This window comes from Hevea brasiliensis, chromosome 3 (assembly GCF_030052815.1).
Source record: "Hevea brasiliensis isolate MT/VB/25A 57/8 chromosome 3, ASM3005281v1, whole genome shotgun sequence".
Taxonomy (NCBI): Eukaryota; Viridiplantae; Streptophyta; class Magnoliopsida; order Malpighiales; family Euphorbiaceae; genus Hevea; species Hevea brasiliensis.
In genome coordinates, this window is record NC_079495.1 from 106,753,096 (window position 1) to 106,775,898 (window position 22,803).

Genomic DNA, 22,803 nt, shown 5'->3' on the forward strand with positions numbered 1-22,803 from the left:
GGCTGCACCTAATTCATTTTAATAATGGCCATAGCTTTGAAGAACATGACCAACCAAAACCACTCTTTGAAAAAACATCATTATTTTCCTTTTTTACATACCTAATACGAATTAACATTTTATCATTATTTATTAGAGATTAGAAAATGATTTAGTAGCCTCATAATTATGCCAACAAAATATTGCATTATCCTCTAGTTCAGTTGCAAGACTATATATTTGTTGAGTTGTTAATACAGATACTTAAAATTTCCAAATTATTTATTTCTAATGTAGCAATTAAAATTCCTTTTAAACAATTTAGACATATGAATGTACATGTAAAACAGGAAATACATATATGACTACTTCCATGTGATACAAGCACTAACATAGAACTGTACAATTGAATTCATCTATAAATAGAAATGCAATCATGAAGCATTTCTCACCCCAAAATTAAAGCTATAGCAAGCTAGAGAAAGCCTGATCAAATGAAGAGCTTTCATATCTTTTTAGCCTTGGCGCTTTTGGCTTTCACTTTCTCATATGCCTCTGCCTATGACCCAAGCCCTCTCCAGGACTTCTGTGTGGCAATAAATAACCCCTTCAATGCTGGTATAATCTCGTTTATGTTCTTCTGTGTCATTCAAAGTTTCTGTCATAATTTATTCTTTTTTGCAGTCTTTATTTTGGTTTACATGTAATGGTGATAGTAAACAAAACATTTCTTTCATGCAGTGTTTGTGAATGGAAAATTTTGCAAGAATCCAAACCTTACTGTAGCCAATGATTTCTCTTTTTCGGGACTCAACATTCCTAGAAACACAGGGAATCAAGTTGGATCAAATGTAACCCTCTTAAACGTTGACCGAATACCAGGGGTTAACACTCTTGCTATCTCACTTGCTCGTATAGACTATGCAGCAAATGGTGGTTTAAATCCTCCCCACATTCATCCTCGTGCCTCAGAAATCCTTCTGGTCCTTGAGGGCAACCTTTACGTTGGTTTTGTCACATCCAACCCCAACCGCCTTATCAGCAAAGTATTAAACCCAGGAGATGTTTTCGTGTTTCCAATTGGCCTCATTCACTTTCAGTTCAATATTGCAAAGACCAATGGAGTTGCTATTGCTAGTTTAAACAGCCAAAATCCTGGAGTTATCACTGTAGCAAATGCAACATTCGGAACTAATCCACCTATTAATCCTGATGTCCTCGCTAAGGCCTTCCAGCTAGACGAGAAAGTAGTGGAAAATCTTCAGAAAAAGTTTGGTGGGAGCAACAACTAGGCAGACATGCATAAAACCACCAGTGAACCAGTAACCTTCTATGGTAATCAATGTCGTCCAATATTCCTTGTAGTAGAATAAAACAAAGAGTGATTTCCTATTACATGCCATTGTCTATGTTCATTTTGGTTGCAGTATGAAACATTCGAATTTTTGTCAAATAAACTCCCTCTCCTCCTATTTCAGCAGCTCAGTTAGCAAGTAGACTAAAATTTTAATTTCTATCTACAGTTATTTGACTAAAGTACTTAAAAGTGTCAATTCTGATCAGAAATTTCCTAAACAAAACGTAACTAGCTTAGCTACCCCTCTGTTTTGACCCTTTTAACTTTGATACAGCTATATATAATAAACAAATAAAGTAAAAAGAAGTTTTCTTCACTCTCTCGAAATTGAACATTCCGTTTGCCATCATCCTGACCTGCGAAAGAAAAGGCATTACTTCGAGGTGTTGTTTTTGCAAAATCTTCAATGCTTCACTATACATCGTTGGATTAAATTTGAAGAGGAAGCTTACCACCTGCTAGGCTTCTGGGTTTAAATCAGTCTACTGTTATGTTTTTCTTTCTTTGTGAAAAAAAAAAAAAAAAAAAAAAAGTCCTTCCGCAACATAGCACAGTGACAAGACTAATTGGAAGATGGGCGGTCGTTTAATCTAAGGAAACACGATGCTTGAACTAAAGAAAACAAGGTTTTTCATATTTCCTCCCTGGTTTCTCCAGTGTTTGAGTGGATTATTGAATTTTACTTGCTGCCAGGATTTCTCCTCCTCTTTTTTTTTCACAAAAAAAAAAAAAAAAAAAAAAATCAGTTATTTTTACTAGCATTTTCATGTAAAAATTTAGTCTATGCATTCTTGATACCAATGCGTCCTCATTTTATATCCAGATTCCAGAGCCGGGTGTCAAGAAGCAGAAACTCCGTCCCCCTAAAGAATCTGAAACCATACAGTCATCGTTAGTTCGTTACACTAAAGGGAGATTCCTAACTGGGGTTGTCTAGTGGATTTGGTACTTCTATTGCTCTTAATCCTACAGCATGACAATAACGTAAAAAAGACACATAGGGATGCTGCCCCTGCATTTAGGAAACTTAGAAGATGAGCACATGTAAATAACGAATTGAAAGGGAAAGAGAAAAGGTTCAAGAATGTACAAACTGATGTGAAGACCAACAACACATCACATATTCTGCTGAGGAAAGTGGTTTCCTTTACCATCTTCTCATCTTTGCTCTAAATTATTATTTATGCTTAACCTTCAACACACTCCTCTCCAAAACAGATCACTGTATAAACATGAGTCTGGATTATACATCTACAGAATCCATCACTTCATCTAGACTTTACAAAAGGATCTCTAACTCCTGCTCGATGCCCGCTTCTGTGACAACGTGTAAAACTTCCTCCTGTTGCTCTCTTTTCTCCAGTTCAGAACAAATCCCCAATTTTCTCAACTGCTGCAGAAAAGAGAGCAATTGTAACAAACGAGTGAGAACAATTTGGGCACACATCATTCAGAGAGATCCCACGAAATAATCTGCCAGCAATTTACTCTATCTTCTCCTGCTATGAAAAGAATGCACTGGATAGGCTCTGAAGGCTGAGCAACCACTGATGACCAATAACTGTAGGAACTGGAAGAACAAAATAACTAAAATCAAAACTCAGCTATTTTTCTTAATTTGACAGTGCAAACGGTGGCAATCACTAATCTTTTGCCAAGGCACACAACACAATTATATTATTTTCTAAACAATTAAATTAGATTCCAAAATTCTAGACAACACTAATCTAGGAAACAAATTGGAAGGAAAAGATCAATGACAGTCCAATCAATGACTTTGTTAAATTTGGAGTGTTGGTCAAATTACATAATAATTCATTTCAATTCGGGCTTATATAATAATTAGATTATCTTACATATCAAAATGACTAGCTAAATCAATATTGCAATCTAACCACTTATATTTACCTCATTTTTATATTTTCTCGATATAGGATTTATAATCCTAACACTACCCCTCAAGTGCAACCACATGGTTGTCACTTAACAATTAGTTTGTATTTGTAACCCAATACGAGCCCAATTATGCATCCTTATGGGCGACTGAAACATACAATCCAGTCCGGATTCTAATACCATGTTAAATTTAGAGTGCTCATCAAATTACAATTTAATTTATTTTAATTGGAGTTTATATAAGTAATCAGATTGCTTTACATAACAAACTAACTAGCCAAATTAATGTTGTAATCTAACCACTTATATTAAACCCTTTCATTTTTATACTTTTCTAACGTAGGATTTACAATCCCAACAGACTTCAATATGTTAGAGATAGGAGAGAATGACCATTGATCATTACTCGTCACAACAATAGCTTATCCAACAAAAGGCCAGAAACAGGATTAGGACAACTAAACTTTAAAAACTATGTACATCAAGATTAGGGAGAAACAAAACTTTAAGATGATCTAAAGAGGATTAGGACAACTAACACTATCCCATACAATACAACACAGTATTTGAACTGAAGACTTGAATTACAGATAATGATCACTAGAAAATTTTCATTTCAATCAACTCCAAATTCTACACGCCACATCAAACACACTGGAGATGTACTTCCAACTCCTCAATAAAGATTAACAAGGACAAGCCTTCTACGAGGTAAAACAAGTACGCAAATTTAATCATGAATATTTTACCCAAATGAAGAGTTGTCGAATATAGATATGGGAATCATAATAAAGAAATTAATCTTGCAAAGCACACTGCAAAAATAGCACAAATAGATTTTGAGCTTTAGAGATTGGAATTGGAATTTAATAGAAATAATGAGTTCAGGAAGAAGAAGACTCGAGTTCTAATTGGGACTGAATTATATACATAAAAAGACAGGTCAACTTAAACTAAGACTAATATTTGAGCATTTCTAAATGGTGAATTAAGAACTAAGTGACATTCAAGTGCAAAATTTGGGAATAATAGATAGGTATCTACCTGTCCGAAGTCAGGCAGCTTTCATATTCAGCAGAACTTCTATCATCCATGAGCTCAATGTTGTACATTTCTACCAAAATCCATCCTCAATGCATAAATTGTTGTCATCAATCGCCACAATCAGACACTGCAAAGAGACACTTCCAGCTGTTCTATCCTCTTAGCCAGATCATGCTTCCCACAATTCTTCAACCCATCAGTAACCATATCGAAGCACCTTGAAATTGGCGTCAAACCCATCTCAGTCATCTCAACCAAATAATTGGCTGCTTCCACATATCTCCCTCCACGTCCACACATAGTTATCAACATTGTATATACCGGCCTATTTGGAGGGTGTCCTTTCACCTTCATTTCACTAAAGAAACAAAAGGCATCATCAAATTGCCCTCTCCTGAACATGCCCTTGATTATCGGTGCATACAAACTAGGAAATGGCCTATGGCCATCCTCAATAAGATTGTGCAATAACCGAAAAGCCTCATCAATCCTGCCCACCTTTGAAACAGCAGGAATCAAAATCTTATAAGTGTTTATATCAGGACAAAGGCCCAACTTGCAAACACCATGATAAATATCAACACAAAAATCAACCTCCCCTGCTTTACAAATAGCTTCTATCAAAGAATTAAACGTATTAACATCCGGCACAAAGCCCACTTTAGTCATCTTCGTAACCATTTGCTTGGCAGACTCCAAATATCCAGCATTCAACAACCCTTCAATCAACATATCTCTCCCTCTCACAGGAGGATTAAACCCCATCTTACTCATTTCGTCTAAAAACACCCGTGCCTCCCTCAACTTCCCACTGGAGCACCACCCATTAACAAGAACAGCATAAGTCCACTTATCGGGAACCAAACCCTTCCTAATCATCCTCCTAATCAAAGCATAAGCTCCATGGAACATTTTCACTTCACAAAGAGCATAGAGCAAAGCATTGTAAACATCAACGCATTGTGAACAATTTAAACTATTGCACTTGTTAAAAACCTCAACGGCCTGATCGATGAGTCCATGTTTCCCATACTCTTGGATAATAGAACAAACCGTATCACTGGAAATGCTGAATTTGGGGTTTTCGACCTTCATTTGGGTAATGAGTTTCCACATGGAAGCATATCGCTTTGCGCGAGCAAGGGTTTTGACGAGCTCTTCGTATTCGACGGAGGTAGGGGAATAATGGGCGCGGGCCCATGTGAAGAAACGGAAGGATTCAGAAGGAGAGTGAGAGCAGGCGCGTAGAACGCGGAAGACGAGATCCGAGTTGACGGGAAGGTTGAGTCTGTTGAGAGTGCGTTCAGGGTAGATGTCGCGGCGGACTATGTTGGTTATGTGGTGTATCAAAGCAAAGTAGGCGTCCTTGTTGGTGGTGCTGGAGGAGGGAGTCAGGGAATTGAGGTGGCGAAGGGTTTGGAGGTTGTTGATGGTTCTGGGGAGGAGTTTAGTGGAGCTCAGCATTTCGATTGAGTTCGACTGTTCGACAAGGCGTGCGATGAACGAACCACCGACTGATGGAGCGGAGATAGGCATAGGCCCAATCGGAAATCCGCATGCACCATGTGGACTCGGCGGTGAAACAAACGTTTATGATTTGTTTATTCGGTGCATAAGTTGAATTTTATGTTTAATAATTATTAAATTAAATATTTATATTAAAATTTTTATAAAATTAATAATATGAGTAGTAAAAAATTTTATATCTCTTAAATAAGATTGAGTGTTTAATTATTATAAAATATAATAGATATTATTATTTATATAATACTTGATTATTGAATTTAATCTAAATCAAGTTAGGTGCATTAAAGATAAAGAAGGAAAAGTGTTGATGAAATATGAGGACATTAAAGAAAGATGAATGAATTATTTTAATGATCTCTTTAATAATAGTCAAAATAGTAATAGTGTGAATATAGACTATAGAACAATAGAAAAAAATGTTAATTATACTACAAGGATTAGATCTTTAGACGTAAAGGAAGCACTTAAGAGAATGAAAGTGTGTAAAGCCTGTAGATCCGATAGAATATCAATTGAGGTGTGGAAGTGTTTGAGAGATATGAGAGTGGGCTAGTTAACTAAATTATTTAATAAGATTCTAAACTCAAAGAAAATGCCTGATGAACGAAGGAGAAATATTTTAGTTCCTATTTTTAAAAATAAGAAAGACATAAAGAGTTGCTCAAACTATAAGAGAATTAAACTCATGAACCATACTATGAAGTTGTGGGAGAGAGTTGTGGAGTATCGACTACGTCATGATATTTCTATCTCTCTCAATCAATTTGGCTTCATGCCCGATCGTTCAACTATAGAAGCGATCTTTCTCATTAGAAGCTTGATGGAGAAATATAGAAATATGAAGAAAGATTTACACATGATTTTTATTGATTTAGAGAATGCTTATGACAGTGTTCTAAGAGATGTCTTATGGAGTATGTTAGAATAAAAGATGATATCTATTAGGTATATACAAGTGTTGAAAGATATGTATAAAGGAGCAACTACTATTGTGCGCACAGTGAGAGGGGACACAATTGGATTACACCAAGATCAGCTATAAGCCCTTACCTTTTTACATTAGTTTTAGATGAATTGACAAAACATATACAAGAGATTATTCCTTGGTGCATGATGTTTGCGGATGATATTGTTCTGATAGATGAGGCGCGAGAAGGAGTCAATAGAAAACTAGAGTTTTGGAGAAGTACTCTAGAGTCAAAGGGCTTTAAATTAAGTAGAACGAAGACAGAATACATGCATTGCAAGTTCAGTGAATGCCCAACTGGTAATAGGGAAGGAGCTAATTTAGATGGAGTTCACGAGTCCAGGTTTTAGCCCTCACTTGGAACCGTGCGGCACTTGGCTTGAACTCTTTCAAGACAAGTCAGCCAAGAGAATCTGTTCAATATGATAAATATATTAGCATGGCTTGGCAAGCCAATTAAGAAAAATATCACAAACATCACATTTCAACAAGCAACTCAAGCATAATAAAGAACAAGGCACCAGTATATCAAGAACAGGCTACTTCTTTCATTCATTAGTCATAATCGATACAATGAAATAGGGATTCCCAAAGTAATCACTTTAAATATCTCAGCTCAATCCTTCAAGTAGATGGGGGATGTGAGGAGAATGTTAGTCATAAGATTAAAGCCGAATGGTTGAAGTGGAGACGTGCCATGAGAGTTTTATGTGATTGCAAGATTCCTCATAAGTTGAAAGGAAAATTTTACTGTATAACTATACGACCGGCTATGTTATATGGTAGTGAGTGTTGGGCACTGAAGGAGTCGTATGCGTCTAAGATAAGAGTTGCATAGATGAGAATGTTAAGGTAGATGAGTGGTCATACTAGATTAGATAAAGTCTGTAATAAGAGTATTAGATAAAAGGTAGGAGTGGTGCTAATTGAGGATAAGTTGAGAGAAGGGAGATTGAGGTGGTTTGGTCATGTGAATGGTAGATATACGGAGGCTCCAATTAGACAAGTAGAGCATATTAGGTTAGAGGATAAAAAGAAAAAAAATGGTAGACCTAAATTGACTTGGAGGAGAGTAGTACAACATGACCTAAAAGCATTACACATTTCTGAGAATTTAACCCAAAACCGTTTGGAGTGGAGAAACGAATCCATAAAGCCGACTCCAAATTTTTGAGATAAAAGTATAGTTGAGTTGAGTTGAGTTAATTATTGAATTGCCATTTTACGTCAAACCTGAAATTACAATGATGCTATATAAATATTATCTATAGATTTTAATTTTTTTTTTTCTAAACAATTATTATTTACCTCCTTTGAAATTTTTAAATTTAAAATTTTATCTGCAAAATTTGGTTTATTTTTTTAAAAATTAATATTTATCTCTCTAATATTTTTATTTTAATTTAAACAATTACATTTCTATGTAAATATTATTCATATTTTTGTATTATTTAAATTAAAATTTTTAATATTTTATATTTTTATTTTAATTTTTATATTTTTATTAAAATTTTATTTAATTTTTATTAATATTTATCTTGTTTTCAAAAATTAATTTCTAGTTCAGCCCTGCTGTTGGTAAGTTTTGTTTTTATTTTTTTTTATTTTTAAACTAAAACAATTGCAATGATATATTATCAACGTCAAAAATGGAAAACATCAAACAAGAATGGTGGCCATCCAAATCAGACGCAGAAACAATAACTTAGCCAAAGCATGGGCTGTCTGATTCGCTTATTTACGAATAAAAGAAACATAAACAAAAGATAGTTAATCCAAAAGAGCTTTTACATCAGCAAGAGCAAACTACCAAAATAAGATTCACCCATAGTTGCACCGTTGATAGCTTGAAGAAAAGAAAGGCAATCAGTTTCAACTTGAACATGGGAGAAGCTGTGTTCCTTGAGCCAACTAGGGCCCCTCTTACCGCATAAACTTCTGCAAGCCGTGGAGTTGCTTTGTAGCATATAAAAAGTGACACTCCGCATCCCTTAGTACCCATCCATACCCGTTCTCCCATTGCAAAGGTCAACAGCCCCATCCAAATTGCACTTAATCGTGCCATGCGGTGGAGGTTAACCATTGACTGGCTGGTTGAACAGGTTGCATAAAGAGCCAAAGTACTTGAGCCTCTTGCCACTTATCAAGAGCAGATTTGGCTAGCGTCATCATCCTGTGCTGTGGCTAGTTGCCCCTGGCGCCAAACCACTCCATTTCTATCATAGCACAGGCCCAAAAGAGCACAAGAGCCAATTCACTTCAATGCATGTCATCGCGCTGATCAAGCGCCTCAATCAATTGCCCGAAGACATCCTCCTACCCAGCCCACTCAGCAACCATGCTTCCTTTGCAGCATCACATTCCACCAGTGCATAAAGAGTAGTCTGCTCAATGACAGCACAAACTGGGCAACCAGGCATACAGTCAACACGTCACTTGACCTTCCAAAACCACCACACCTTCGGCAAATAAGTAACAGATTGGTGGGACAAAGTACAGTTAAATTGCACTCTGTATCCACTTCGCACTCTTGGTAAATTACAACTATTTTTTAATAAAAATTTGGATGAAAGAACTTCCAAACCCAGAGTTTACCATTACTTTAATTGCAAAATTACGGTTGCCCCAAGAAAAGACGACTGGTCAATTATTATTAGTAGAGTGTGTTACTAGCAGACATCACTTGCGTCGCCTGAAATTTCCCTGAACACCAAAAAAACTAGACTTCGAACTGAATCTGAACCACAGAATGGAATTGCGTGAATTTTGATTTGGTTAAATAAAGAGGTACAAACTCAATTTTGTATAATCCACACACATCACCATTGCATCATCTCAATAATCTTACCAATATCATTATCCTAAATACGCTATTTTTTTTTCTCTTGCTCTTATCTACAATGCCGTCCATTCACTCTCCCCTCATCCATCACAAGGGAACTCTGAATCATTCTCCAGCACTTTGAAGTGCTGGGGCTGCTTCCCCGAGCAATGTATATTCCACATTTTGAAATATGCCCTCTCCAAATTTCGAACCTGCATAATTATTACCATAAGAAAATCATAACCAGCTGTCTCTCATTTACGCCAAAAAAGAAAAATGCAGTAAGGAAAACTTTAGTAGGCTTACCCAGCGTGTCGTGTCAAACAGAGGGCAAGTCATACGGACTGCCTTCAGTTTATTGGTAAGAGCCTGTAGTTTTGGCGGATTCAAAGCCAGAGAAACTGCTCTCTTCTCATATTCCTTCATACTGTCACAAGGTAAATCGGCAAGTTAATACAGTTCAGACCAATTTTAACAGGAACCAACCGGAGAAAAAATAGGAACATGGCCCTATACTGCCATAGATTCTAGCTTGAGTAAATCATGAATGAACTATCTTATCTAGAAGTTATCATGATGCTCCATGCATGAACTGTTTGATCAATATTTCATAATGCTGAGCAACCAGAAAATCCAACACAGTAGTTAATGTTTTTGAAATACAGCCCCACTTAAGAGCATTCCACCTGTGCATGCACATAGAAAATTAAAATCCTACCTGCTAACAATCATCTCATCCCCAAGTCCAGTGGCAAGACACAATGATCCAGCAACTCTTGTAGCCATTTTCTCAAGGGGCAGTGTTACCATAGGTAAACCAGCCCACAAAATATCTGTCCCTGTTGTATGTGCATTACATAATGGCCTAAAGAGAGATCCAACCATTAGCTTCCAGAAACCCAGCAATAAAATTGACTGCCTTCAGAACATAAATGAAACACATATACACACATATAAAGAGAGAGTAATTACGTGTCCAGGAATAGATCTGCTAAAGCACTGCGTCTGATATGTTCTTGTTTCATGGCAACATCAGTGAAAATGATTTGCTCTGGCTGCACCCCTTGTGCAACAGCATCTGAAAACAATCGCAGTATTTGACACCAGACAACAAAGTGAATATGCTAAATAAGCATTTTCTGCTGCAAATTTATTCACAATTTTCTTTCTTTGGCAATAGAACAAGATACTTGACAATTCTACAGAGGGGGTTATTTATAAAAAGTCCAACAAATCCCTGAAAATATGTGGATTCTACAAGTAAACAAAACAAGTTCACCTACATGAACGAAGTTTCATTTCGCCTGCAGCTGGGAACCTAAGGAGCCAGAGGGCACTGTTGGGCACACGTTTGAGAATGTTGCACCTAAAATGATCAAAACATATAGAGAAAACAGTAAGACACCTGAAAGTGATACGTCGCATAGTATAAAATGAACTCAGCGCCAGCTTTACAGTACCAAGTATTAAAGATTTCAGGATCCATCTTGTACAATTGGTTGAAACATGCAAATATAAATTTATCTTCAGGAAGACCATAATCTGATCGCTTGTGTTGGCATGTTGGATCCAAAACATCCAAATTTTTCTGAATAACAATAATTGCAGTTCCAGAGACTCATTTCCAAAATTGAAACACCAATAAAAGATAGTTCAAAGCACACAACTAAAATCCTCTTCTATAAGGATTTTACTAAAGACTTGCCTGTTTATAATCATTCACAAAGTAGCAATGTGGCATGTGAACAAGCTTTTCAGAATAAATATGCGCGTAACGTGTGGGTGAAACAAACTGAGAGCAAAGAGCATACATATCAGAAAAATATGAAAACAAGATAACAAGTGTGATTTAAGTTTACGAACAGATTTGAGGCTAATCTCCCACCTCATCAGTGACTAAATAATCAATGTATGTTGCTCCGGTGGTCCCAGGAAATCCCATATATGACACCTGTATGGGCGCAGGCTGCATAGCAAATATATCATTTCTGGCACCCTGAATGATATAGAAGGAATATATATTAGGAGGAATGATGATATACTCTTTAACAGAAAGTTTACACCACTGAAATACTCATTGAAGAATAAAATTACACTGCTGTAACCATCAAAAAAATACATTTGAAACTTCAATCCTGATTAACGCAAATTGCTACAAAAATTGTTTAGTCCTTGCTCCAAAGGATAATTACAACCAACACTCACTTTAGGGATTTTTACATATCAAATCTCATGCTTTAAAACGTTACAGTTTCAACCCAGAAGTTTACAAACAAATGCAATTGAAAACCACACTAAAAATTTCTTTCCGAAGTTCTCATCACTTCTCCAGGGGCTCTTAGAAGTCTAAGATCAGGACAGACTTACCAAGTAGAAAAGGTTTGTATTCAATTTTACATGCAACGATAGTCAACATACAAATAATAATTAAAGAGTCAACCTTGTGTCTAAAACATCTTTGTAAGATTTCTCGCTCAATACTTGACTATTTGCATAATCATATGTCAAATTAAAATTTTAGTCTGCAGGTAATTAAAACCCTAAAGCAATTTCATCAAACAAAGTGGGTCAAGAGGAGTTTCAAAGAGACAATTAAGGGAGAGTAGATACTGTAATCCAAACTGAAATAGGGTTTGACACTAATACTTTAAAACATGGGATTCAATTTTGGATGTAATTATCCCAAAAATTAAAGACCTTACCTTGGTATAACCATTGAGATTAACGAGGATCTGTATTTTATCCTCATTAATCAGTTTGGCAATCATGTCTGACGACATGGCAGAAACATCTACAAAATGCCCAGCCGACTGGATACGCTGCCTCCATTCTGTACCATCATTTGGGCTCAAAGCATAGCAGAAAACCTGCCCAGATTTTGTTAGTTCTAACAAAATATTACAAAAAGGCAAATGCATGTTAAAGTCCCTTCAGCTAAAAAAAAGAGAGAATTCCAAATTTTCAAACCTCAACATTCTCTCTGTTGTGCATGCCAAAGACGGATCCCATAAGGTGTGACAAGGGATGATTACCAAAGTCGCTGCTCACATAACCAATCCTAAGTCTCTCGCCACGATCACGCTTTATAGGAATTGGTGGAGGATGATTGAAAGGAGGAAGTCCAAAACGCGATGCAATCATGGAGCAATGAGCTGCATACTTGCGGCTTCAAGATAGAAAAGGAAGAATGAGAATGCAAAGCCTTAAGTCACACAGGTTGATTGCAAAAATTAGCCTCTCCTACCTGATATCAAGTGCCAGCATTGGATCAATGGGATACGCGATAGCATGAAAAGGCTGCACGCTAGGAAGGACGGACATCTGAAATGATACAATTGTTGCAGAAAATAGATTAGCTTCACATGACAATATTTTTAAGCTGTGAACAAACCAGAGAATCTATTGATAAGCATTAGCAAACATCACAACTCTTACAGTAATTTGCCTCCGTATAATCCCTTCAACTTCAGTGAACATCTTAGCGCGATCCTCCCAACTGCAGACGCACTGAGACAAGTATCCTCAAATAAATTAATTTACAAAAATCTTCTGCATGAGAAATATAAAAGATTCCTCCAAAATTCCTAATCAGAACAGCTTCAACAAGCTGAAGTGACAAAATTTATGAACAAAACCACACACATATAGAGAAGGACAAAACAAAAAATTTAGATATGCAGAATATTTCATTTTCATTGTACCTGTAATTTATGCAGCCAGTGCCAAAATTTATGAACAAACCACATACATATATTAAAAGAAGAAACAAAAATTTTAGTTATGCAGCATATTTCATTTGGTTATACCTGTAATGTATGCAGAAGGTTGCAAGTCGCTTCAGGAAAGTCTGGTCGAAGAAGCAAAGCCTGCCTATAGCTCTTTACAGCAGCCTCCACGTGACCACTGCATAGCATATAAATTAATACTTCCATTGCTGAAAAAAGCAATATTCTATAGCCCAACAGCAACAGCATTCAAATCATTGGTTTAATTCTAACCTTATTCTTTCCCTACAATCTGGGATTAAATATGAACAGTTTTAAGCTATACCAAGGAAAAAGGGGAAAAAAGAAAAAGAAGGGGAGGGAGAAGGAGAGAAGGGGAAAAATAAAAAAAGAGGAGGGAGAAAGGTGGTGGGGGGGGGTGGGGGGTGGGGGTGGTGGCAGCAATATAAAATTGGACATTCACAAAAATTTTGGATGTACCATCCAACACAATACCTGTCCTTATAAGCTGAAGCCAAATTTGCATGAGCTTCAGCCATATTTGGTCGGATAGTGATAGCACGTATGTAGTCCTGAATTGCTTCACTCACTCTACCAATCTCCTTATAAGTGTTGCCCCTGTTTACGAGTCCATCGGCTGCCAAGGGATCAATGCGAAGAACCTCATTGTAGCAAGATATGGCATCTGCATAATTTCCCTGCCATAAGTAGGAAAGAAAAAAGTGTAGTCAGAACCATCACAAGAGAATTCAGCAAGACCTAGAAGGTAGAAGGCTGATATTCAATTTGTTTGATACACAAAAGAAGTTAACATCTAACTAGCAAGCTGAAAATCCTCCAACCGTCATTACCTGTTGTTTATAGATTACAGCAAGATTGTTGAAAGGAGCAGACAGTCCTGTTGTAACAGCCAATGTAGCCTTATAATATGAAGCAGCAGTTGATGCCATATTCCTGGATGTTCAGAAAATCACCCACATAAATTTCGATTAATGCCAAAAAGTCATATCTACATTAACATAAATGAAAAAATCATGAAGACATAAGAAATTAAATGCCATATACCATTCCATATATATGTTCCCAAGGTTGGTGAGTGCTTGTGGGTGGGTCGGTTGTAATGCAAGGCATTGCTACACCGAGACAGAGAGGCGAGAAAAGTTTACGAATATACAAATGCAAGTCAATCAGAAATAAGGAATGAATTTAAAAAGGGGAATAAAATGCGAACTTACATTATAGCATTGGATTGCTTCATCCACTCTACCCACATCTTTCAGTGCATTACCCTTTTAGTTGGAGAATATATTGAGAAGTTAGTTACTCATATAATTAAAAATTGAAAAATTCCCAGACAACAGAAAAGCACAAATCAGAGAAAGAAAAAGAAGAGAGAGAAGGGGGGTGGGGGCCAACCAAATTATTGTAAGCCTCCAAAAACCTTCCATCACAGGCTATGGCTTGCTTATAATGAAGAATTGCCAAATCCAGTTGGCCTCGTTCATAATAAGTGCTGGCCAAATTTCCTGCACCATGTAATGTAATAGATCATATGGTCAACCAAAGTTTACATGCATGCACAGCCTTTAACCCAAAATCTAATAAAAGAAATAAAATAAATGCTCAGTGCTTCAAGAAATCAAAATTGACAACGTATAGCAGTCTGCTGAGCCAATAGTTCAATATTAAGCAAAGAAGGCATTGACCAAAGTAATGATCTTAAAAAGCCTTTAACAGCAATCACCAACTCGCTTAAAAGATATTAGTAAAATATTACTAATTGCTTTAAAGACAACAAGGAGCACACAGTTACAGTCAATGATAGGTCCACCTCAACAAGACAAAGCATATTTGGGATACAAAAGGAAATTGCAGCACCATCTACTAACCAGGAACAAATTATATGAACATCAGTAAACTGCCATTAGAAGAGATTTCAAGGTCCAATAATAACTTACCATAAGCGACTGAATAGTTCGGCCGTGTCTGAACAGCTTGCTGGTAGCACACAATAGCCTCTTGGGGCATTCCCAAGGCCTGGAAAAGGCAAAACAAACATCTTGTTTTCCTCTGATAAAGCAATATTAATCCAGGCACACGCAGCTAGCCTACCTTATGAACACAAAGCCACAACTTACCCTATAAACATTTCCAAGATTTAGATAGGCATCAGGAAACATGGGCTTGAGTTTTACAGCTTCCTGGAGTACACATTGTAAAATGAAATTCAGTATATGTTGCCAACAAAGTAATTGGAATGTGCAAACATTTAAAAATGTTGACTACCAAAGAACTTCAATATAAACTCCAACAACAAATAAAACTAGCATGCTAGTGTTGACAATCCAAGCAGTAGTAAAAAAGGAACCCAAAAAAATAAAAGCAAAATGACTAGAACCGATCATTTTCCCATCACTGACTTTAATTTATTAAAAAAAAAAAACACTAAAAGCAATTGTTTGAATGTTTTGATATGATGACCACATAAAACATTTGATATGATAATTAGCAACAAAAATAACCACAGTTTGCTTGAAAGTGATTTGAGGCAGACAGTGAATCTAAAACCCAAAAAGGAGAAGGCAAGAAAGCCAAATTTGATACAAACATGCATTATCAAGCCTAGTAGGGAAATATAAAAGCAGAAAAGCAATGGCATAAGCAAAATCAAGCGTACCTTATAATATTGAAGGGCTCTATTAAGATCACCAGACTCCAAAAAGAGACCAGCAAGATTTGACCACGCAATAGCAAATGTTGGTTGTATGCGTAAAGCCTCAAGGTAGCAACTGTATGCCTGCACAAAACATTAGATTCTGACAATTTGGAGTCTTTCACATGGAAGTTACAACAAGACCAACCATCATCTGAGCCCTGGCCTGAAGATAACAACTTGATATCTGTATCGAACTGTGATTTAAGACACAGTTCCACACATGAAGTATGTAAATCAGTAACTTCACTGGAAAAGGAGAGATGCACACTACAAAAATCTAAATATGGAAAGGGTGTCTTCCTTCCATGAGGTCAGAAAGGGTAAGAATTTGGGGCCACGCGAGTCCAGTAGTGGATTAACTCAGACTGGGATGCCAGGTTGCCAATGGACCACTTCCCCCCACTGCGATTGGATGGGGAAGTGATCAGTAAGTATCCTAACACTAGCATTGGGCATGGTAGCTGAAGATCAACACTGAAAATAACCAAAATCCTATAGCCCAGAAAATTTAAGTACAGCTAACTGTTATGAAGAACAAGTTAAAAGGAACTAGACAACTTGCAGCATTCATTTATTGATATACTTACTTCTTGCACCAACCCTTGTGCCTTCATTAGATTCCCAAGGTTGCTATGAGCATCAACCTACATTCCAATTGTTGGGGAAGTCATTAGGGATTCTCATTCAAACCATGCAACTAACAAGAAAAATAGAATCCCGAATTTTCTGATCATTTGAGCCATCCAAGTGATAACTAACTAGAGCATCAATAGATGATCATAATAATATCATTATGGCACAATACAGATGATCATTATCTAACAGGAAAAAATATACCAATAGAGGATTCAATGCAAGCGCTTGGCGACAACACTGTGCTGCCTCATTAAGCCTTCCTTTTCGCATGTATGCACTAGCCAAGTTTGACCAAGCATCAGCAAAGTTGGGTCGCAGCTGCCATAAAAATGAACCAAGGCAGTATTATTAAAAATACTAATAAAGAAAATGGCACAAAGTGCAAGTACAGGGGCAAATGAGGGTGAGAAAGGTTCTTAAATCAGACAGTGGAGCTTGCACACCAATTTTACAACATGAATCACATTATAGGAGACTCTGAAGGTGAACCTCCTACTTTACATTTATCATTTGAGGATCCATTAAGCTTTAAATTTTAACCCACAAATTTAGAGGTGGTTATTGGCCCAAAAGTTGAGCCCCACATAGCCACCCAATCCCTGCTCATTTCAAAGTGATTCTGTAACAAGGTTTCGCCCAACCAGCAGGAAACAAATTAGCCCCAAATGAGATACAAACACACCACCCAATTCATTTTTACCTGTCCTAACATTAAATGATCGTTGACAATAAGGAGTTTCCAATGTTTATTAATCACTATAGAAATGCGAACACTAAACAAAGTATCAAAGTCCTTCAGTACCATAACTTCCTAGATAACTCTTAAAGTTCTGAACGTGCATACAAACCTCAATGGCAACCAAATAGTAACGAATTGCAAGATCAATATCACCCTTTTCCTGTATTAAAATAAAAAAACCCACCATAAGTACCAACAAAAATTTAAATGCCCAAAAAGGTTAATTGCTTCATCATGGCTCAAAATGATTTATATAGATAGTGATACCTTCCAAGCATTTGCCATGTTTCCATAACACTCAGCAAAACGTGGCTCAAGTCGAAGAGCTTCCTCATTTTTTGCAATGCACATATCATAATCATGCAACTGCAGAGGAATAAACATGAAAGTTTAAGATCAGAGAATTTATGGTTCCCCAAACAGTTAAAATTGACAATTATCTAAAAAGTGAAAACACATACTGATAGTGCCCAACAACAGCTACATTTAAAACAAAGCAAACCTGATAATAAATAGCACCCAAAAGAAGAAGATTATCAGTCCGCAGGGGACTTCTCTCATAAACAGTATTGCTATGCTCTAATGCCTGTTTATAGTTGCCAGCCTTGTACATCTGATGAGCAAGGGCCAGGTGCATGTCTTCATCAACTGCATTAAAAAAGAAAAAGTTCATAAATTAAAAAAATAATAATAATAATAATAAAGTATCAAATTAATTCATTTTAGTAATAAACACATGATGACTGACCACATCAACATTAAGTAGCCTAAAACTCTCTAGCTTAGAATTGTTAAACCACTAGCATCACTAACTATAAAACTCTCTAGCTTAGAATTTTGAAACCACTAGCATCACTAACTAATCCATCTTTCATACAGTGAAAAAACTCTCTTCTAGAAGAACAAAACTAGAACCCCTTCCAGTCACAATTTTCACCAATCAACAGTGAGAAAACTGCCTAATATTCTTCCAGCACCAGAATGAGATACCGTCTCATGAAGTACATAGACATTCTTTGTACCAAAAACAAATTGGAAAGGAAATTTATTTGGAAAAGAAGTTACAAACTAAATAGAATCAATAACTGTATCATTCAAAATAAATTGGAAACCCAAATTATCCACACACACACACACACACACACACACACACACACACACACGAGCCCGGAGGCGCGTGCACACACACACACACACACACACACCCGCGCGCACGTGCGTGTGCGTAAAACTAACGAACCCACACCCCACCAACCCCCCCACACACACAAGTTTAGGTCTTTTTTTATTTCAGTTCCCCGTCTCCTCCCAAAAGGAAGAAGGGGAGGGAATAGGGAGAGATAGCTCTTATTATTCCCATGACAAGCCAAAGGAAAATGCAAGCCGATAACAACTGTGAAATTGATTCCCATCATTCTAAACTAACGAACCCACACCCCACCACCCCCAAACACCCCCCCCCCCCCCCCCCAAAAAAAATTATTATTATTATTATTATTATTATTATTATTATTATTATTATTATTATTATTATTATTATTATTATTATTATTATTATTATTATTATTATTATTATTATTATTATTATTATTATTATTATTATTATTATTATTATTATTATTATTATTATTATTATTATTATTATTATTATTATTATTATTATTATTATTATTATTATTATTATTATTATTATTATTATTATTATTATTATTATTATTATTATTATTATTATTATTATTATACACAACTGGAACATTGAACAAATAGGAATTTTGAAACGGGAAAAAAAGTATATAGAAATCCTTAAACTTTCTAAATCCAACAAAATGTTATACGCAGAAAAAAAAAACAAATAAACAAATAAAACAACAACAAAATAAAGCCAATTACACACAATTTATCCATAAATTAAAAATAAATAGATAAACAACAGAATGACCAACTGCTAACTCACCTTCGTGATGAGAATCACGGCCCTTAAAAGGCACAAGACTCAGCGAAGACGAAGATGGCTCAAGCTTCACCTGGAAGCTAGCATCATCGCGAGCAGAGCCGCCGAGCGAAGCCCGAGGACCGGTCTGCAACGAAATCATCCTGATCTCCTAAAACCAAAACTCCAGAAAAATAAAAATCAACCACTCCCGCTACAAAATCCAACCATCAAAAAACACACGATTCCAGATCAGATCTAAACTCCAAAAGATACCACGCTGAAATTTCCAACGAACAAAGAAGAAGCAGGGAACTCGATTAAGAAAAACCCTAGCGTGCGCAAACTGCTAGAATTGGGGTTTTTTCGAGCTTTTTGCTTCTCCTAATTTTTCCTTTTTTTTTGGCTAAAGCGAATGGAACTATCAAATTTTTTTATCGTTTTGCTAGAGAAGAGAGAGAGCATATAAATAAGGAGGTGGATGGTGAGGATAAATCTGGACCGTTGAAGTGTACGGCGATGATACGATACATTTGCTGTTGCTTTTGTATTGGGAGATTCGGTTTAATTCTGACACGTATCTATGTAGCTTCTTGATGAGCTGGTCCTTTTTGTCTTTATATGGTAATAAAAATTCCCTAATCCTGCCTTACTATAACCTTAGTTAAAAAACGCTGATCAACCATAATATTTATATTAATTTTTAAAAATTAAAAAATAATTTTAAAAGCTCATTTTAAATAATATTAATAATATTATATTATTATTTTTATATTTAATAATTTTTTTTTATTAATAAATATTTTAATAACTATTTAATAATTATTATTTTATATCAAATATTTAATAATTATTATTTTATAAATAATATTAATAATTTTATATTTAATTATTATTTTTATATCAAATATTTATTAAATATTTATTAAATAATAATATTATTTTATAAATAATATTAATAATTTTATATTTAATTATTATTTTTATATCAAATATTTTAATAACTAAATATGCGTTAAGATTAAAAAATTAAATATTAAATATTAATCTTATAAAATTTAAGAAAATAATTATTAAGGGGATAAAAGATATTTAACGATGTAACAATTAATGATGTTTAATATAAAATTAAAAAATTAAGTTTACATGAAAATATATAAATATTTATTTTTTATATTTTAATAATAAATATCAAAATTATTTTTTTATTTTATTTTTGGTAATATTATTTTTTATTTATAAATAATTTAATTTAAAAAACTTATTACATATATATATATATAGGGATGCCCATATATTTTGATTGATATAATAAAAAAAAATTTATCAATTTATAGATTATATATATAGATTATATTAGGTCATAGCAAATAAAGGAAATTTAAATATATATATATATATAATTTTTTTCAACTCATAATAAAATAAACAAGATAGAAATTAATATTTTTTACACACAGAAAATTTATAGTCTTGCTCATGTAATTGAAAAAAAAAATTCGTACATTCTTATTGTTGTAGGAGATGAAGAGTTTTTAGAGATGAATGGACCCAACAAATAAAACAAGTTTAGAAGAAATAGAAAAAAGATATATAAATATCGTGTTTATCTTATGTTAACTTACCCACCCAAAGTTAATATTTAAACCATAAATATAAGTAAATTATTAATGAGGTTAAAAATTAACCTGCTCACTTTAAATCATCCAAACAGCATTAAAAATTACAAAGTTAATTATTAACTTTTATTAACCTCATACTAAACACACCTTAATTATTAATAATTAATATTTAATTATTATTAATTAAAAAAATAATTAATAATTATTAAAATAACTAAACTACTAAAACAATTAACATTATTATTTAATATTATCAGTGTTTAAAAAAAAATACAAATCCAAATACTGGTTCGCGTGTTTAGAGAGGCCTACATTTCCAGCTGATAAACTTGCATCTAGGGGTGGCCACGGTTTAGGAACTAGAGGTTACGGTTTCTAAACCGTCGGTTTAGGTTTAATGAAATCATGAACCTGAAACAAACAGTCAGGGGACGGTTTGGAAGACGGTTCCTGAACCACCAATTCCGGTTTGAGCCCCGGTTTAAAACGGCTTGAAAGGCGGTTCAAAAAATAACGGTTCAAAATAATTTGGAGGACGATCTAGAGGTGGTTTAGGGATGTTTTAAGGGTAGCTTAAACAAAAAAAAAATTAGAGAAAAATTTTATTGATTTAAAATTTAAGTTATATTTATAAAAATATTTTAATTTTTCTTAGAAATCTTTCAATCAAAATAAAATAAGAAAAAAAATTATCATTAAGAAAAATTCAATAAAAAAAGACTTGACCTTGATTAAAAAACTAGAAATGAAATTAATTTTTTTTGAAGAAATTAGTAAAAAGTGTATGAACTTAATTTTGCTTATATATCCCTTTAGGATTTAGAGGAATAAAAATTTCTAGTTCTATTACTTGCCTTTTTTTAAAAATTATATAATAATTGATAATTAAAAATTATAAAAGTGAAAAAAATTAAAATAGAGGGTATTAAAAATTTTATTGAGGATTTAAAATAATAACAAAGTAATTGAGATAGTATTAAAAATTTTAGCAAGTATATAAAATAATAGAGTAGAAAAATTGAGAGAGTGTTAGAAATTAAAATGAGTGTAGAAAATAATTATTTAGAAAATTTGAGAAAAATTGAAAAAATATTAAGAATTGAAGAAAATGCAGAGAATAATTGTATAGAAAATTAATGATATATATAAATAAATTAGGAGTGACGTAACATATCTATTGAATTTTTTTATATTTAAATCACTGGTTTAATCCGGTTCGAAATCATCAGTTCAATCCGGTTCGGAATCGCCGGTTCACGATTCTTAAAAAATATGAACCTGAACCAAACCGCATAAGGACGGTTTCGGTCCGATTCGAAGCCAGTTCCGATTTTGACCTATTTTGATCTGATTTTGACCCAACCAATTCTGATTCAGTTCCGATTTAAAACCGGACCGTGGCAACCCTTACTTGCATCTCATGCCATTCCTTTCCCTCTTGACATTCATGATTTACAGTCCCTCGCTTCTTCATTATAAACGTGAATAGTTTTACAGTCAGTAAATGAGAAAACTCAAATTTGAAACTTTCTTTCTCATTGCATTTTAAAAGCGGGAAAAAAAAAATATTAGACTAACTTTAATTAGTGAAAGAAACCAATTTAGGTTAAATATTAATATCTAAATATCATTATTATTCAAATTTTATTTTGTAAATGTTAAAAAAAGATATCTTTTTTTTTAATTTGTATCATGAGCTATTTTTTTAGATTATTGATTTTTTTAATATCATACTGACATCCTAAATCCATATTTACACATAAAATAAGTTTATCTTTCTAGAAAATAAATTATTTATATCTCAAAACTCATATAATAATTCTCCATTTCCAAATTTAAGT

General features: G+C 34.5%; 3 protein-coding genes across 5 annotated transcripts; 1 reads left to right on the plus strand and 2 right to left on the minus strand.

Annotated features, from left to right (window-relative positions):
* Nucleotides 1–420: 420 nt before the first annotated feature.
* LOC131178748 (germin-like protein subfamily 1 member 16) lies at nt 421–1,374 on the plus strand. Its single transcript, XM_058144420.1, has 2 exons — nt 421–597; nt 721–1,374. Exons 1-2 carry the CDS (start codon nt 474–476, stop codon nt 1,269–1,271), a joined length of 675 nt encoding a protein of 224 aa, XP_058000403.1. The 5' UTR covers nt 421–473; the 3' UTR covers nt 1,272–1,374.
* A 1,170-nt stretch (nt 1,375–2,544) lies between these two features.
* Nucleotides 2,545–5,871, minus strand: LOC131178749 (pentatricopeptide repeat-containing protein At5g18390, mitochondrial-like). Of its 3 annotated transcripts, none has more exons than XM_058144424.1 (2): nt 4,277–5,871; nt 2,545–2,726 (listed from the first exon to the last, which is right to left on the minus strand). In XM_058144424.1, the coding sequence occupies exon 1, from the start codon at nt 5,810–5,812 to the stop codon at nt 4,397–4,399; it is 1,416 nt and encodes a 471-aa protein (XP_058000407.1). In that variant the 5' UTR covers nt 5,813–5,871; the 3' UTR covers nt 2,545–2,726; nt 4,277–4,396. The 3 variants fall into 3 exon arrangements, with proteins under 3 accessions (XP_058000407.1, XP_058000406.1, XP_058000405.1); XM_058144423.1 differs by having other exon boundaries at nt 2,545–2,729; XM_058144422.1 differs by having other exon boundaries at nt 2,545–2,906; nt 4,277–5,870.
* Nucleotides 5,872–9,502: 3,631 nt separating this feature from the next.
* LOC131178750 (probable UDP-N-acetylglucosamine--peptide N-acetylglucosaminyltransferase SEC) lies at nt 9,503–19,774 on the minus strand. The gene is made up of 27 exons (XM_058144425.1): nt 19,365–19,774; nt 17,913–18,058; nt 17,678–17,776; nt 17,520–17,570; nt 16,873–16,989; nt 16,623–16,679; nt 15,997–16,116; nt 15,458–15,520; nt 15,278–15,356; nt 14,736–14,845; nt 14,555–14,608; nt 14,385–14,452; nt 14,171–14,273; nt 13,815–14,017; nt 13,401–13,497; nt 13,030–13,101; nt 12,839–12,915; nt 12,562–12,760; nt 12,297–12,461; nt 11,480–11,590; nt 11,300–11,386; nt 11,055–11,182; nt 10,878–10,960; nt 10,567–10,672; nt 10,313–10,459; nt 9,901–10,021; nt 9,503–9,806 (listed from the first exon to the last, which is right to left on the minus strand). The coding sequence occupies exons 1-27, from the start codon at nt 19,501–19,503 to the stop codon at nt 9,693–9,695; spliced, it is 2,916 nt and encodes a 971-aa protein (XP_058000408.1). The 5' UTR covers nt 19,504–19,774; the 3' UTR covers nt 9,503–9,692.
* Nucleotides 19,775–22,803: the final 3,029 nt, after the last annotated feature.